The following is a 17804-nucleotide window of genomic DNA, read 5'->3' on the forward strand; positions in this document are numbered from 1 at the left end:
ATTTTCAATGGCCTTATTGCAACCTTTTGCTACTGTGGATACTATCAGTTGCTGCAGTGAACCCCGCCAATCAGCTGGATGATCTTGCTACGATTCTGGCTGGAGCAGATCTTCCCTTACCTGTTTTACATTGTAGCCTGTCTTTGCACTGGTCTCGATAAACATGACGCTCAGTTCTTTGGCTCTCTGTTCTCCCTCTTCAATTGTTATCTGCCTGAGGACACACAGGAGAGAAGGGAAAACTGTAACTGTTCTAACCTTGCTGGGAAGGGCTGGAGAGGGGCCTAGCTTAAAAGTCTGGAGGGAGAAAGGGGAAGAGAATTGCAGTTGTCCATGGTCCTGAGCGCAGGCCTGTTTCCTCCCACCTCAGAGAGTAGATGGTTGAAGTCTTATGCCTGTGAAGCCACAAGACCCCACAAACAGATGCCATCACATGTGCCTCTGTGGCATGGGCTGCCTGGCAAAGTGCAGGCAAGGGAGGGTTTCAGTACCGAAATCCTTTGTGACTCAGCAAACAGAACGAGGGGGAGCTGAGGAGCCCAGCAGAGCCCATAGGAGTGTTTGAACCCCAGGGAGGGGGAGCTGAGCCCGGTCTGATCACACTTTGAACATCTGCTCAATCTGCTGAGAGTGGCGCCTCATTTTGGCATCATCAAGCAGGCAGGACATATTTTGTGGGTGGAGCTTGGAAGAGTCGAACCAGGGCTCCCCTCCCCCATTCGGCCCCAGGTGTGTGGGTGAGCACAGCATGAGATGGGAAAATCATTTGAACCCCTTTCCCGGCTGAACTCTCAGTGTCTATTCTGTGCCCATCAGAGCAGCACAGTCCTGTGAGCTCGGCCTCTGGGCTGCAGCAGGAACCCTCTTTACATGTCCTGGGCATGTTGATCTTTAAGGATGTACCTTAAGGGCAGCGCTGGAGGGTTAATGAATACATTGCCAGCCTATCTCTGTGCTGGCACAGAGTAAGAGGTTCGATTGGCACTAAACAGTATTCTCCTCTTCTTGGATTCTAGCAAAGTGCCTTAGTACAGAGGGCACTAGCCTGGGCGTGAGTGAACGCAGACACTGAATCCCTCTGCCAGCACAGGCTGGCTTCTCCAGCTCAGTTTTCTGATCAAATGGTGGAAAAAGTAGATTCTCCAGCTGCCTCTGCAGCCACCAGATCTGAGCTGTCCCACACAGGGTGTCTACACGGCACTTAGACATCTGCTGCTGGCCCGGGCCACCGGACTTGGGCCACGGGGTTAACCAGCTGCTTAGCCAGAGCCCCATCAGCCCAAGTCTGGGGGTAGGGACCAGTCGCGGGTGTCTAAGTGCAGTGTAGATATATCCTAGATTGCTCTATCTCCCTAGGGCAGCCAGCCTTCTGCTGCCTGTCAAATCCATTCTTCTGACTGACTGACATCCGCATTCCCTGTCTCCTCAGCTGCCTTCTGGAGGCCTGAAGGAACAACCAGCGTCTCAGACCTCTCCTGGGAGAAGGGGAGAACAATGGAAGCTGGAAGTCCTGCAAAGCTTAGCTTAATGCAGCCCTTCTTCCCTCTCCTCTCCCTGTAGACAGGCCCTGGGCATGCCCACTGCCAGGCTGCAAGAACACATCCATGGAGGAGAGACAGTGCATGTGCGGGCCCAACGGACACAGCTACCGAAGTTCTCCATCAGCAGCGCAGGGACACTGACAAACCTGCAGCGAGCACCCCCAGGGACACACTTCTTGAAGATAAAAACAACGAGGAGTTCTTGTGGCACCTCAGAGACTAACAAATTTATTTGGGCATAAGCTTTTGTGGTCTAGAACCCACTTCATCAGATGCATGGAGTGGAAAATACAGTAGCAGGTGTGTATATATATAATATTATATATATATACACACACCTGCTACTGTATTTTCCACTCCATGCATCTGAATTGTCTCGTTAGACTGACCCCCCCATTTGGGGGGGTCAGTCTAACGAGACAATTCAATTAACAGTAGAATACCAAGGGAGGAAAAATCACTTTTGTAGTGGTAATGAGGGTGGCCCATTTCAAACAGTTGACAAGAAGATGTAGTAACAGCAGGGGGAAATTAGTATGGTAAAATTAGGTTTTGTAATGACCCATCCACTTCCAGTCTTTATTCAGGCCTAATTTGATGGTGCCCAGTTTGCAAATTAATTCCAGTTCTGCAGTTTCATGTTGGAGTCTGTTTTTGAAGTTTTTTTTTTTTTGTCAAAGAATTGCCACTTTTAAGTCTGTTATTGAGTGTCCAGGGAGACTGAAGTGTTCTCCTACTGGTTTTTGAATGTTGTAATTCCTGAGGTCAGATTTGTGTCCATTTATTCTTTTGCATAGAGACTGTCCGGTTTGGCCAACGTACATGGCAGAGGGGCATTGTTGGCACATGATGGCATATATCACAAGGACTCCTCATTTTTGCTGATACAGACAAACACGGCTACCACTCTGAAACTTCTTAAAGATGACTGCCAAATTCTTCAGCAGTGGCGATAGAGGGGGGAATTGGAGGCTCTTTTAGCTGTTAATGGGTTGAAGGCTGACTGCTGTTTGGCCCCTTTCCTCTGCCCTCCAGCTGCAGCTCCTTTTGCCCACAGGTTGCTAGATAGCTGCCTGGAGCTACTGAAATATCTGTCACTTTGTCTGATCTAGCTTCATGTTTCCTGGTGTCAAGAGGAGTGAGGGCCCTCCCCTACCTCCCAGCAGTATGGGTGTATTCTGACAACTCAGCTTTCTTCAGTGGAAACCAGGAACTCCACCTCCCTTTGCCCACCCAGATCTCTACTACCACATCCCCCTACCATCTCCACAGCATGGGCTCCCTTCCTGTCTCTCTACTTTATCCACCCCTCTGCACCTTCTAGCCCACCCCCCTCCACCACCTTGCTCACTCTGTCTATTCCCCTCCCCCCCCAGAATCTGGAAAACTCCATCTCTCCATCCCCAGAGCGACAGTTCTCTTCTGCAGCACCCATTCTTTGCTGCCAGATCGCTCTCGCTGGCCTCTAGCACATTCACCTCCTTTCAATCAGCACGACACTGATACTGAAGGGATGCTACCCTTGCAATCCCTGCTCCAGAATGCGAAGGGGCTGTGGCTTTATTTCACTTCTGCAGGAGACTGGGTCCCCAGCTCTCTAGTCTCCAGAGAGCTGTCTCACAGGGTCTCTCAAAATGCAAAGCCCTTATTTCCCTACCACTGAATTCCAGCTGTTCTGTTCACCGGGATGCTGCAGGGAGCTCTTATCAGACACCTGCCTAGAAGCACTGCATTTCTTGCAAAGAGTTTATCTTTTTTGTTCCATTTTGTCCCGTCCCCCGTTTACTCTGGTGCATTTCAGTGGAATTCCGTTTCCTCTTGGAATATTTTTGTCAGCAGCTTTTAAAATGTTGGCAGTGTGACCTAGTTAATAGTGCACTGGACTGGGCCACAGAAGACCTGGATTCTAGTCCCAGTTCTGCCCCTGGCCATTTGGATAAGTTGCTTTGGCCCATAACCTCAAAGGATGCGCTATCTCCCACTAAAATCAATGTGCGTTAGGTGCCCAAATAGCTCTGAGGAACAAGGCCTTCAGATCTGTACAATGAGGAGAATGATGCTTACCTCTTGGGAGAGCACTTTGAGATCTCTGGATAAGGGCTAGGCATTATTAGTCAGCAGCCACAACCAAAAATGCCCACTTCTTCCCAGCCAGTCTTCAACAGCTCATATTTTGATCCAGGCTGATTGGGACCCGTGGGCCCAGCTGAGTGCCTCCTGGCAGCATGTCCCTGAGCTAAACCAATCAGGGGCTGCTGCACCTACTGCAGTCAGGCTCAGGACCCCTATAAAAGGCAAGACAGGCTGCTGGGAGGGAGACAGGATCCTGCAGACTAGTAGCCATGGCCAGGAAGTTTGCACACATGGAAACCGATCTGCTTATGGAAGGAGCCATCAGCAGGGGGTTACTCCAATAACACTGGTCATGGATCTGTAAAGCAGGGGACTACATTTCCCATCAGCCCCACTGTACACCTGCCCCAGGCCAGGTAAGGGGGAAGATCCTGAGCCGGGAGGTGATGGGGCTCTGGTTTGGGAGCGAGAGCTGCAGGGTAGCAGGGAGCTGGAAGGAAGCCCCGGGAATGGGGGAACTGTGCACAGAACCACTGTGACTGCTGGATGCTCCAGCTGGTGCAGGTCTGTGTGGGACTTCTGGGGGAGCAGTTGCAGTTGGGCACAGAATCAGTGCAGAGGGGCCCCAATGAGAGACACTAACTGAGCCTGGCTTGGGAACCCTCAAAGGCTTATTTGCTGGGACAGAGACTGGCCTGGAGCGGGCACCCCAGGCAGTAGCCCCGCAGAGCCCTGCTCTTGACTGGACTGCCCCAGGTATCCAGGCAGGAACTGCTATTGCTCACTTACCCTCTGTCCCTAGTGTGTGTGCGGCCTTCCCCTTTCCTGCCAGCCTCAGTACAAACCTCTCCCTGAGCCATGTGTCTCAGTGGTTACTGGGACCCAACAGGGCTAGCGCGGCAGGGCCTAGCTGCTGCAGTACTTCCAGTCCTTGCCTCTAAGACGTGGTATGCTGGGCACGCTACTGGCACCCCAGTGCTTGGGGTACCGAGTAACCCCAGTAATGACACTTGGTTGGACAATCTGACACTCAAAGTATTTCAGTGCCCTCCCCAAGGCAAAATGTAAAACTCAGTATGCTACCCACTGAGTTACCATGGGGCACAACAGGAAAAGAGGTGTCGTGGCTGTTGCAGTGATTTGAACATGGCCAGTCTTCCAACCGGAACAGGGGTCTCCCAATGGTACGTCAGTGCTTATCAGCTGTGACATCTGAGAATCTGTTCTTGAACTGCTGGGCTGTAAGGATAATGCCGCTCTCTTCCATATCCGGTCCCCACCCCCACCCTCCTGGCCCCTGGCTCCTCCTTTACCTCTTGTCTGCGAGGTCCGTCTTGTTGCCCACTAGCATAATGATGACATCACTTCCTCTTTCTGTCCTGACATCATCAATCCATTTGGATGTCTGCTGGAAGGAGTTGAGATCTGTGAGTGTGGAGACAAAACAGTGCAGGTGGCTATGAGAAAGAGAATGATTTTTGCCAATTGTGTGATCTGCTGTGGTAACTCGATTGACTTCCGTCGAGTTACTCCCGGTTTTACACTGGTCTCACTGAGAAGAGAATTGGATTCTGGGTCACTTTGGACAAGTCAAGTAATATCCCTGGTGTCTCAGTTTATTTCAGGGTCTGATCACACTTGACAGGGATGTTGTGAGGTTTAAAAATGTAAAGCTTATACTGCACCTTGCGGTGTTTACAGAAAGGCACTAAGTGCAAAGTATTCGTAACATTATCATTAAGTATTGTTTGCAGTGGTGTTGTAGCTGTCTTGGTCCCAGGATATTAGAGACAAGGTGAGTGAGGTTCAGTAAAAGAGATAGGACCATAGAATATTAGGGTTGGAAGAGACCTCAGGAGGTCATCTAGTCCAATCCCCTGTTCAAAGCAGGACCAACACCAACTAAATCATCCCAGCCAGGGCTTTGTCAAGCCGGCCCTTAAAAACCGCTAAGGATGGAGATTTCACCACCTCCCTAGGTAACCCATTCCAGTGCTTCACCACCCACCTAGTGAAATAGTGTTTCCTAATATCCAACCTAGACCTCCCACTCTGCAACTTGAGACCATTGCTTCTTGTTCTGTCATCTGACAACACTGAGAACAGACTAGCTCCATCCTCTTTGGAACCCCCCTTCATGTAGTTGAAGGCTGCTGTCAAATCTCCCCTCACTCTTCTCTTCTGCAGACTAAATAACCCCAGTTCCCTCAGCCTCTCCTTATAAGTCCTTTGCCCCAGCCCCCTAATCATTTTCCTTGCCCTCTGCTGAACTTTCTCCCATTTGTCCACATCCCTTCTGTAGTGGGGGGACCGGAAATAGACACAATACTCCAGGTGTGGCTTCACCAGTGCCACATAGAGGGGCATAATTACTTCCCTCAATCTGCTGGCAATGCTCCTACTAATACAGCCCAATATGCTGTTGGCCTTCTTGGCAACAAGGTTACATTGCTGACTCATATCCAGCTTCTCATCCACTGTAATCCCCAGGTCCTTTTCTGCAGAACTGCTGCTTAGCCAGTCAGTCCCCAGCCTGTAGTGGTGCATGGGATTCTTCCGTCCTAAGTGCAGGACTCTGCACTTGTCCTTGTTGAACCTCTTCAGATTTCTTTTGGCCAAATCCTCCAATTTGTCTAGGTCACTCTGGACTCTATCCCTACCCTCCAGCGTATCTACCTCTCCCCCCATCTTAGTGTCATCTGCAAACTTGCTGAGGGAGCCATTCATCCCATTATCCAGATCATTAATAAAGATGTTGAACAAAACTGGCCCCAGGACCGACCCCTGGGGCACTCCGCTTGATACCAGCTGCCAACTTGACATTGAGCCATTAATCACTACCCGCTGAGACCGACAATCTAGCCAGCTTTCTATCCAGATTACCTCACTCACCTTGTCTCATTGCGTATTGTCCTTTATGTTACACTACAGGCAGGCATGGAGCTGTACAGTGCCTCATGGGTTGGGATGTAAAGGGAGAAGGAAAGAAATCACGGAAAAGAGAACACCAAGTGAGTAGCTTGTGCAACAGGAAAGATGGTGCTTACAGGGACAGAGCCAGTTAAGTGTCTGGGTGAGCCCTTCCAGAGGAAATATTGGAGAAGGACAGAAGAGATGAACAGAAAGATAATTAGACTTGGGAGTCATCAACGGAGAGGTGCCTGACAAACTCATGGGAGCATGAGAGATCAGCAGGGGCTAAAGTAAGGAGCATTCACATTGCCCCCTTCTCCTTGGCTAGTGCAAGGGGAGATCCCTTCCTGGTCCAACCCATGTTACCCTCTAAAGGGCACTAAAGGGAGACCATAGAGGGGAAGAGGGGCAGAGCTTGGGGGCACATAGGAAGAGCAGCATAGTTGAAGCCCACCAAAGAGAGGCTGACGGAGATGTTGGAAGAGTGAGAGAAGAATTGGAGGTGACGAATCGGTTTGAGGGCATCAGAAAGGTGATGGAGAGTGAGGACAATGGGCCTGGTTCTCCACTCCCCTGTGCAGAGTGTGACATGCCACCCCTGGCATGAGTGCATGGGAGCATTTCACCCCCAGTTGCACAGGGGGACTGGTCTGCACAAGGGGCAAGACGGGGAGGCGAGAGGGAGGAGCCAAGAGAAGGACTTTAACAGCGCTGGTGGCAGGAGTCTATGGTGGGAAGAGGCTGATGGCAGTAGGCCAGGGCGAGCTGGGGGGAAGGGGTCATGGAGGTTGGAACAGATCTCCTGTTCAAGGAGTCTGCAGAAGGAGGAATGGGGTTGAGAGTGGAAACAAAGGGATGTGTGAATGCCAGACAGTCCCTGAGTAGAGGGAGGGTGCAGGAGAAAGGGCATGCGGGGGGTACGAGGTGGAAGGTCAAATGGTGAAGGAAAATGAGGAAAAAGAGCCGTCAGCAGCTGCTATTACTTTTGTCCGTAATTCCCACTTGCGTACTAAGCTCCACATGTCACCACCACCCTGGCTGCACGCGCCAGTTCTACCCAACTCCTGCCAGGATGGCACCTGACCCACCTCTTGAATCTACAACAGCAGAGAGGTTCACTCCGCTAAGGATGACATATTCTCTTGTGAATGTAGCTTCACTGGGGACTGTTCCTCCAGCCGGTAACTCAGCTCAAAACACAAAGGGCTGGGCCCAGTCTCTGCTCTGGAGCTCTGTCGAGAACCCGCCGCCCATCAGAGAGAGCATGCAGAGAGGAGGCACGACAACTGAAACAGAGACTCGGGGTGTAGTCCTGTCCTTTTAGCAACACACTGTGAATGAGCAATACATCCCCAGATCAGCTCCGTAACCCTGGCACCCTCCTGCTGCAGCCGCCTCCCTGCCCTCCGTGTCACTTCTCTGTCACTTTGCATTTCCATTTCTGTTAGAAGCGGCCATGACAGAAACCCCACGTCCGTGCCACCAATGGGAGCGGAATACAAAGCAGAAAGAAAGGTCAGCGTGCCAAAGGCTGGCCTTGCCTTTGAAATCCACAGCAGCGGAAAGGCACTGGATCTCATTTTCAATCTCTGTAGCAGCAGAGCAGCCTGCAATGCTTGTTCAGCATGGAGACTGCCTTCTTGCTGGACAGGGCTGACTTGTATGGGCACCTCTCATCACCAGTGTACACAGGCCAGGCCTGGTTCTGAATTCTTGTCCTTGCTTCACAGCTGCTGCATTGTAGCTAAGAATCCCCAGGATAGGGCAATTTGCATAAATTTGAATTCATTTACACATATTTGCATGCCTGCGTTGCCTGTTTGTCCCACTCACAGCCGCTTCATGTATTCATTCCAGACACTCCAACCTGCATTCATTCTATACCTCCTTTTACCACCCCTCCCAATCTGGTCTTTCCAATCACACACACTCAGTGTGTGCAAATTCCCAAGATGCAACTCACCCCCAGTTCCTTCTGCACCCACCCAGGTTTACTGCCTGCACCCCCATCCATTGCTCATGCACCCAGCTGGACCTGCCCAGGCTGTGGGTTTCCACATTCTTCTAGAATGTTTTTGGGGGTGCAGGACACACCTGGTCTCCTAGGAAATCTCCTCCGATTGGCTGCTTTGCCCAGGCCTGCTGAATCTGAAAAGTGGGCCTGGCCATTTTTAGGGCGTCATACAGGACTCCCTCTTCAGGAAAGCCTTCTCCTGAGAACCGAGCTGCAGAACGGGCTGGATGGCTGCCCTAGGAAAGTTACCACTGGGACTGAATTCCTTGTAAGCAAGCAGCTTTGGCTTGTGAAGATGGGAGCTTTGTTCTTATAAAATAAAAATAAATTAATGGAGATATCCCATCTCCTAGAACTGGAAGGGACCTTGAAAGGTCATTGAGTCCAGCCCCCTGCCTTCACTAGCAGGACCAAGTACTGATTTTTGCCCCAGATCCCTAAGTGGCCCCCTCAAGGATTGAACTCACAATGCTGGGTTTAGCAGGCCAATGCTCAAACCACTGAACTATCCCTCCCCCCTTCTTCCTCAAGGGAGCCATGCGCTTCCCCTTTCACATAGTGTCATCCTCTCCTTGGAGAGGCTTCAGGGATGGGACTAGGGTGACCAGACAGCAAATATGAAAAATCAGGATGGGGGTGGGGGGTAATAGGAGCCTATATAAGAAAAAGACCCAAAAATCGTGACTGTCCCTATAAAATTGGGATATCTGGTCACCCTAGATGGGACCCTAAGAGCAGGTCATCTTAGAACTATAGGGTTAGGAATAATACACACCAGGGGCCTGATTCTCCACTGCCATGTATCCTCATTTATGCCTGAGAAAACTGGGTGCTGGGTGCAATCCATTAGCATGGGAGAGGTCTGACTTGTGCAGCACAGGGGGCGAAGCACTAGCAGATCAGGTCCTATGTGTCACTTCCATCCTGACTGTGGCTCTGCTGAGGCCAACGGAGTTACTCCAGGCATGACTTTGGTTCTCTGTGGTAGCATCCTATCTGATATAACTGTTCCACTGCTTACTGCTGGGATGTTGTGTAGCTGCCCGTGTTCCACAAGTGTATGAACACAAAGAACACAAATGTTCTAGGTCCACCAATGCTATTAGCCAGGATAGGCAGGGATGGTGTCCCTAGTCTCTGTTTGCCAGAAGCTGGGAATGAGAGACAGGGGATGGATCACTTGATGATTGCCTGTTCTGTTCATTCCCTCTGGGGCACCTGGCATTGTCCACTGTCGGAAGACAGATACTGAGCTAGATGGACCATTGGCCTGACCCAGTAGAGCCATTCTTATGTTCTTATCTAAACGTGGCTCTTCTGACATAGCAAATCTCTAATAGAATTTTACAAAAATAAACACGCAGCTAGCTATGAAGAGTACAAGCATTCTTCTCACTGACGTCTTGTATGATTCAAACTGTGAGCTATATCATATGATGGGCTAGTTCCTCAGTGGGCGTCAATCAACATAGTGCTATTGACTTCAATGGAGCTGCGGCGATTCACACCCACTGAGGATCTATCCCAGCATTTCTGTCCAAGAAATAAATCCTAGACATGTTTGTCGAGCATCTGATGACATGACAGACCAACTGTCTTTCCCGTGAAATCACCTGCCCTTGGATGGATGCAGAGATTTACAAATCAATCACTTCTGAGGCATCCTCTTCCTAGTTATGGAATGGACATTGAGAAAGGTGGACTGTGGCTGGCCAGCCCTACATGCAGTGCCACTCTCCATGAAGATAGTATCTAGCTCCCTGCCTAGAGGCCCATCCATCTGAGCAGTGCACACAGTCCCTTTCCTATGATGTTTCTTCCTTCAGGAGTAAGCATGAGAAGTCCTTTGTAGCTCCTAAGCTCGTTTGTACCACTTACACTAGATCATACCAGTTACAGCTGTGCTTCAGTGCTGCTGCTGGCCATGTGAAGGACTCTGGAGTACATCTCAGACCTGCACACAACTGAGCAGAAACAGACAACCCTTCCTGAGACAGCAAATGGGTGGGGGAAACTCAGGCATCAAAGAATAGTTCAGAATGGAGTATATTTGTCTCTAGTATCATAGGGATGAATGGTGCTTGGCAGTGAAAATAAAGGCACAGTTTCTGCCCTGGGGAGCCTCCATTTGAGGTGATGTTGATTAGTGACCATGCTGAGGGAAAAAGCATCATTTGAATTTTTGAAGTCAAATCCTAATAAGGAAAAGCGTAAGGAGCATCAATTCTGGCAAATAAAATGTAAAAGTGTAACAAGGCAGGGCAAGAAGGAATTTGAGAAGCAACTTGCTAAAGATGCAAAAACTAACAGGCAGTGGGGGCATTAGACAACAAATGTGTTAAATGAGCACTCAGTGAAGACAAGGCCTTTGCAGAGAAGCTAAATGAATTCTTTGCATCTGTCTTCACTGCAGACAATGTGAGGGAGATTCCCACATCAGATCTATTCTTTTTGGGCAACAGAGCTGAAGTATTGTCCCAGACTGATTCATCAATATAAGAGGTTTTAGAACAGACTGACAAACTAAACAGTAATGAGTTGTCAGGACCAGATAGTATTCACCCAAGAGTTCTGAAGGAACTCACATGTGAAATTGCAGAACTACTAACTGTGGTATGTAACCTATCATGTAAATCAGCTTCTGTATCAGACGACTGGAAGGTAGCTAATGTAAAGCCGAGTTTTGAAAAGGGCTCCAGAGGAGATCCTCGCAATTACAGGCCAGTGAGCCTGACTTCAGTACCAGTCAAATTGGTAGAAACTCTAGTAAAGAACAAAATCATCACACACACAAAGAAACACAATCTATTAGGGAAGAATCAACACGGCTTTTGTAAAGGGAAGTCTATTAGAATTCTCTGAGGGAGTCAACAAGCATGTGGAGAAGGGTGATCCAGTCAATATAGTATACTTGGACTTTCAGAAAGCCTTTGACAAGGTCCCTCACCAAAGGCTCCTAAGGAAACTAAGTAGTCATGGGATAAGAGGGAAGGTCCTCTTATGGGTCAGTAACTGGTTAAAATACAGGAAAAAAAGGATAGGAATAAATGGTCAATTTTTACAATGGAGAGAGGTGAACAGGAGGGTTCCCCAAGGATCTTTCCTGGGACCTGTGCTGTTCAACCTATTCATTAATGATCTGGAAAAGGGGGTGAAATAGCAAAGTTTGCAGATGTTACAAAATTATTCCAAGACAAGTCCAAAGCAGACTGTGAGGTGTTACAGAGGGATCTCACAAAACAGGGTGACTGGGCAACAAAATGGCCAAAGAAATTCAGGATGGATAAGTGCAAAACAATGCACATTGGAAAACAATCCCTCTATATGTATAAAATGATGGGTTCTAAATTAGCTGATACCACCCAAGAAAGATGTTGGAATCATTGTGGACAGTTCTCTGAAAACTTCCATTCAGTGCACAGCAATGGTCAAAAAGGCTTACAGTATGTTAGGAATTCTTAGGAAAGAGATAGAAAATAAGACTGAAAATAGCATAATGTCACTATATAAAGTCATGGTGCACACACATCTTGAATACTGTGTCCAGTTCTGATCGCCCCATCTCAAAAAGAACACAGTAGGACTGGAAAAGGTTCAGAGAAGGACAACAAAGATGAATAGGGGTATGGAACGCCTTCCATACGAGGAGAGACTAAAAAGATTAGGGCTGTTCAGCTTAGAAAAGAGACAACTACACGGGGATATGATGATAGAAGTCTATAAAATGCCAATCAGTGGGGGGAAAGTGAATACAGAAGTGTTATTTACTCTTTCCCACAATACAAAATTCAGGGATTATCAATTAAATTAATTCAAACAAGAGAAAGTACTTTTTCACACAACATACAGTCAACCTCTGGAACTCATTGCCATGGGACATTGTGAAGGCCAAAAGTATAACTGGGTTCAAAAAAGAATTGAATAAGTTCATGAAGGACAGGTCCACCAATGGCTATTAGCCAGGATGGTCAGGGATTAAACCCTATGCTTGACTGCCAGCAGCCAGGAGTGGAAGACGAGGTGGATTGTTCCATAATTACCCTGTTCTGTACACTCCTCCTGAAGCTCTGGTATGGGCCACTGTTGGAGATAGAATACTAGGGAAGATGGATCATGGTCTGACCCAGAGTGGCAGCTCTTATGAGTCCAGTTCCACTTCACAGTGCCCCTTGGTTCCTTGTCCTGTACCTACTATCTCCCTTGTTCTGTGTTACATCTGTGGTATAAAAACACAGTTCCAGACTCATTAACCAATTGTTTAATTAAATGTAACAAAAGCACTGAAGCAAGCCAGTTCCATAGCCTGCCCAATGCTCTGCCCTGCATGAGACCTATGGGAGCCAGCTGAGTTCTGCTGCATAGCCAGCGGGGACAGGTACTCCTGGGCACTGGCCTTGGAACAAGGGATGTCCTTGGGTCACCTTCAAGTACAGGCTGTCCCCCAACCAGTGTTCACGAGCTCTGGAGAGGGGAGTAGCCAGTGCTGTTCACTATGAGAACATGCCCTCTGCTTCACTACACACTACACTCACTATGCACTGACATAGGGACTCTGTGGGGGGAAGATGAGGGACCTCCTGTGTCTAAACCAGTAAAACCGTGTGTTTGTATAGCGCCTAGCCCCAAGGTAGTAGAAATAACAATAAAAAAGAGTGGCTACACGAGATCCCTGGGGATGGATCCTCCACCTCCCCACACCTCGTGCAGGCCTGCACCCCTGTGCCAAGCACTCCCACTACAGCTCCGGGTGCAGTTTTCAGCCACTTTACGCTGACGGCCAAGACTCCCCCAGCTGGACTCTGAGAGCCTTTGGGACCAGCTCCCAGACCCACAGAGCCAAGGGCTGTAAAGCTGCCCTAACAGGCCATCCCTGGTTGGCGTGGCAGCCCCCTGGAGTCTGTCTTAAGAGGCACAATTTAGAGCGCCTCAGGAACCAGGGGAATGCAAAGTTGATGATCAGCCACATTTGCTATCCAGCACCCCCTCAGGTCCTGCGCTGAGCAGAGCTTGGCCATACTGGAGCTGTAGGAGACCTTGTATGTATCTGAGGTTCTAGACAACTTTGATTTCCCTCTCGTCTGCACTTACCCCTCCCCACTGCACAGCATTTTTTGCAGTACATCCCTGCTTTGGAGCCGGTTCTGGCTCCCTGCCCTGCATTACTGCCTTCCTAAATGGTGGCCCACATCCGCGCTGGGTAGCAGCGGAGTAGCATCTGCCATTCCAGCACCACGCATGGGCACACGGACATTGGGACGGAAAGCATGACTCACTTGTGATGTCATAGACAACCACGGCCACTGTTGAGTCACGAATGTAGCTGGGGATCAGGCTTCGGAACCTCTCCTGGCCCGCCGTGTCCCAGAGCTGCAATCGGACCTGCCGGGGGAGGGGGCAGATGAGAGACAAACAATTAGCAGGAGAAACAAAAAGAAAGGAGGAATTGAGTGGTGAAGGCAGAAGGGAAGAACAGGAGAGGTGGTTAGGGTGGAGTTTTCTAAAGAGCCCAAGGGAGATCGGTGCCAATGAGACTCAGGCTGCTAACTTCCACAGGTTGCGTTGAAACTCCCAGCCTCAGACAACAGTTTTGCGACTCTCTCTTCATCTATCTTTAACATTCCCTTTGGCGTTCCATTTGGAAATATTGCAGTCCTCATTTCCTGTCCTAGTCTGTTAGGAGGTGTTGCTGGGTGCTGTTAAGTGGCTGCCATGTTCCATCCCAGAAGGAACTACATTTCAAGTGTGGGTGAAGTCCAAACTTCGTTAAGCTGTTTGGAGCAATGAAAGGGCACGGTATAGAAATAGGAGCTGTTACAGGAGTGTGAATAGAGGCATAGGGATTTTTCGATTTGCTGGCAATTTTGGGGAAAAAATTAGTTTCAAGTTGACCCGAAAATGAATTTTTCAAAATTTTGGCAAATCGAAAAGTTAAAAAAAATAAATGTTTGTTATGGGTTGAACAAAATGCCAAGCATTCTTTAAAACATTTTTAAAATAAAACATTGAAGGACGTTTCATAACAAGGTCATTTTGAATAAAAAATCAAATTGTTTCATTTCAAAACCTTCTAACCAAAATGTTTGGTCTTTTTCAGGTTTTTGGGCTGGGGGGAGGGTTTTGACACAAACAATTTGGCAGAAATGACACAAATCTGCAAAATGTTTCAGTGTCTCCAAATCTGCATTTTTTTCCAGCTGAAAATTTTTCATCCAGCTTTCCTCAGCTGGCGAAGCAGTGAGAGGGAGCCCAGGACTGAAGGAACATGGAGATGGAATAACTATACATGTTTTAGTGCTAGATTGACAACCCTGGCGAGTGAAGTTCTCCTTTTCTCCTCAGAACCGTTACAGCTCAGGCAGTGGCAGTGCAAGCCTCCCCACGCTATCCCAGCTGTGTGCCTCAAACCTACTTGGGAAGGACCTGCCCTAGGGCTCAAAGAGGAGTTCGGTCTCCCTGCCTATGAAGTTTGTTGCCCTAGCAGCAAAGGCCATATCTACACAGCCTGCGCCAGCGAACCTCCCAGCCCAGGTTGACAGATTCAGGCCTGTGCTACAAATGGTGGTGTGGACATAGCAGCTTGCGCTGGACCTTGGGCTCAGAAGCTGAGGCAGAGGTTAGCCCAAGCTCCAGCTTGAGCCACAACTTCAAAGCGCTGTCTCCACAGCTAGGTTAAGCAAGATAACATGAGGCTTGCAGACCTGAGGACTGGGAGGCTCGCTGTCATGGGCTGTGTAGACATAGCCAAAGAGGTCAACTAGTGCCAGTCATGAGGGTGGTTTGGAGAATATGAACATCGGTCCACTGGGAACTGGAGTGAAGCCACCAACTCTGGTCACCCAGGCCAAACAGGTCATGGCCAACGTGGGATGGATTTCTACTGGCGCACAAAAGGCTCCATAGCCAATTAATATTCCAATAACTAATCTAAACTGAGATTTCCAAAAGAATTTAAGTATCAGAGGGGTAGCCGTGTTAGTCTGGATCTGTAAAAAGCGACAAAGAGTCCTGTGGCACTTTACAGATTAACAGAGGTATTGGAGCATATGCTTTCGGGTTGAATACCCACTTCGTTGGATGCATGTAGTGGAAATTTCCAGAGGCAGGTATAAATATGCAGGCAAGAATCAGTCTAGAGATAACAAGGTTAGTTCAATCAGGGAGGATGGGGCCCTCTTCTAGCAGTTGAGGTGTGAACACCAAGGGAGGAGAAACTGCTTTTGTACTTGGCTAGCCATTCACAGTCTTTGTTTAATCCTGAGCTGATGGTATCAAATTTGCAAATGAACTGAAGCTCAGCAGTTTCTCTTTGGAGTCTGGTCCTGAAGTTTTTTTGCTGCAGAATGGCTACCTTTAAATCTGCTATTGTGTGTCCAGGGAGACTGAAGTGTTCTCCTACAGGTTTTTGTATATTGTCATTCCTAATATCTGACTTGTGTCCATTTACCCTTTTACGTAGTGACTGTCCAGTTTGGCCGACGTAAATAGCAGAGGGGTATTGCTGGCACATGATGGTGTATATTACATTGGTGGACGTGCAGGTGAATGAACCGGTGCTGTTGTGGCTGATCTGGTTAGGTCCTGTGATGGTGTCACTGGTGTAGATATGTGGGCAGAGTTGGCATCGAGGTTTGTTGCATGGATTGGTTCCTGAGTTAGAGTTACTATGGTGCGGTGTTTGGTTGCTGGTGAGAATATGCTTAAGGTTGGCGGGTTGTCTGTGGTTGAGGACTGGCCTGCCTCCCAAGGCCTGTGAAAGCGAGGTATCGTTGTCCAGGATGGGTTGTAGATCCCTGATGATGCATTAGAGAGGTTTTAGCTGAGAACTGTAGGTGATGGCCAATGGAGTTCTGTTGGTTTCTTTCTTGGGCTTGTCTTGCAGCAGGAGGCTTCTGGGTACTCGTCTGGCTCTGTTGATTTGTTTCCTTATTTCCTCGTGTGGGTAGCATAGTTTTGAGAATGCTTGGTGAAGATCTTGTAGGTGTTGGTCTCTGTCTGAGGGGTTGTAGCAAATGCGGTTGTACCTCAATGCTTGGCTGTAGACAATGGATCGTGTGGTATGTCCAGGATGGAAGTTGGAGGCATGAAGGTAGGCATAGCGGTCGGTGGGTTTTCGGTATAGGGTGGTGTTGACGTGACCGCCACTTATTTGTACCGTGGTGTCTAGGAAGTGGACCTCCCATGTAGATTGGTCCAGGCTGAGGTTGATGGTGTGTGGAAGCTGTTGAAATTGTGGTGGAATTCTTCCATAGTCTCCTTCTCATGGGTCCAGATGATGAAGATGTCATCAATGTAGCGTAGGTAGAGAAGGGGTGTGAGTGGATGAGAGCTGAGGAAGTGTTGTTCCAGGTCAGCCATAAAAATGTTGGCATAGGCCATGTGGGTGCCCATAGAGGTGCTACTGGTCTGGAGGTATATATTGTCACCAAATTTGAAATAATTGTGTGTGAGGATAAAATCACAGAGCTCAGCTGTGGCATCAACATACTGTTCCTGACAGCTTGTATTCCAGCTGTGTGTGGGATGTTTGTGTAGAAAGCCTCCACATCCATGGTGGCTAGGATGGTGTTTTCTGGAAGATCACCAATGCATTGTAGTTTTCTCAGGAAATCAGTGCTGTCACGGAGATAGCTGGGAGTGCTGGTGGCATAGGGTCTGAGTAGAGTATCCACATATCCGGACAGTCCTTCAGTGAGAGTGCCAATTCCAGAGATGATGGGGTGTCCAGGATTTCCAGGTTTGTGGATCTTGGGTAATAGATAGAATGACCCCGGTTGGGGCTCTAAGGGTATGTTGATTTGTTCCTGTGTTAGTGTAGGGAGTGTCCTGAGTAGATGGTGCAGTTTCTTAGTATATTCCTCAGTGGGATCTGAAGAAAAGTGGCCTGTAGAATTTGGTATTGGAGAGTTGTCTGGCAGCCTCCTTTTGGTAGTCAGACCTGTTCATGATGACAACAGCACCTCCTTTATCAGCCTCTTTGATTATAATGTCAGGGTTGTATGACATTATAATGGCAGGGTTATTAGCTTCCACCCCACCATCAACCTCACCACACGGACACACCACACGATCCATTGTCTACAGCCAAGCGCTGAGGTACAACCGCATTTGCTACAACCCCTCAGACAGAGACCAACACCTACAAGATCTTCACCAAGCATTCTCAAAACTATGCTACCCACACGAGGAAATAAGGAAACAAATCAACAAATCAACAGAGCCAGACATGTACCCAGAAGCTTCCTGCTGCAAGACAAGCCCAAGAA

General features: G+C 48.6%; 1 protein-coding gene across 2 annotated transcripts in view; it reads right to left on the reverse strand.

Annotated features, from left to right (window-relative positions):
* Positions 1 to 17804, reverse strand: part of RAB6B (RAB6B, member RAS oncogene family) — a 134822-nt gene that overhangs the window by 21259 nt on the left and 95759 nt on the right. For both annotated transcript variants that reach the window (XM_034782478.1, XM_034782476.1), the window contains exons 4-6: positions 13815 to 13920; positions 4928 to 5039; positions 121 to 214 (exon numbers count right to left, since the gene is read on the reverse strand). In XM_034782478.1, coding sequence (XP_034638369.1) covers positions 121 to 214; positions 4928 to 5039; positions 13815 to 13920 — 312 coding nt within the window. The remainder of the gene's footprint in view (positions 1 to 120; positions 215 to 4927; positions 5040 to 13814; positions 13921 to 17804) is intronic.

Source organism: Trachemys scripta, chromosome 9 (assembly GCF_013100865.1).
Source record: "Trachemys scripta elegans isolate TJP31775 chromosome 9, CAS_Tse_1.0, whole genome shotgun sequence".
Taxonomy (NCBI): Eukaryota; Metazoa; Chordata; order Testudines; family Emydidae; genus Trachemys; species Trachemys scripta.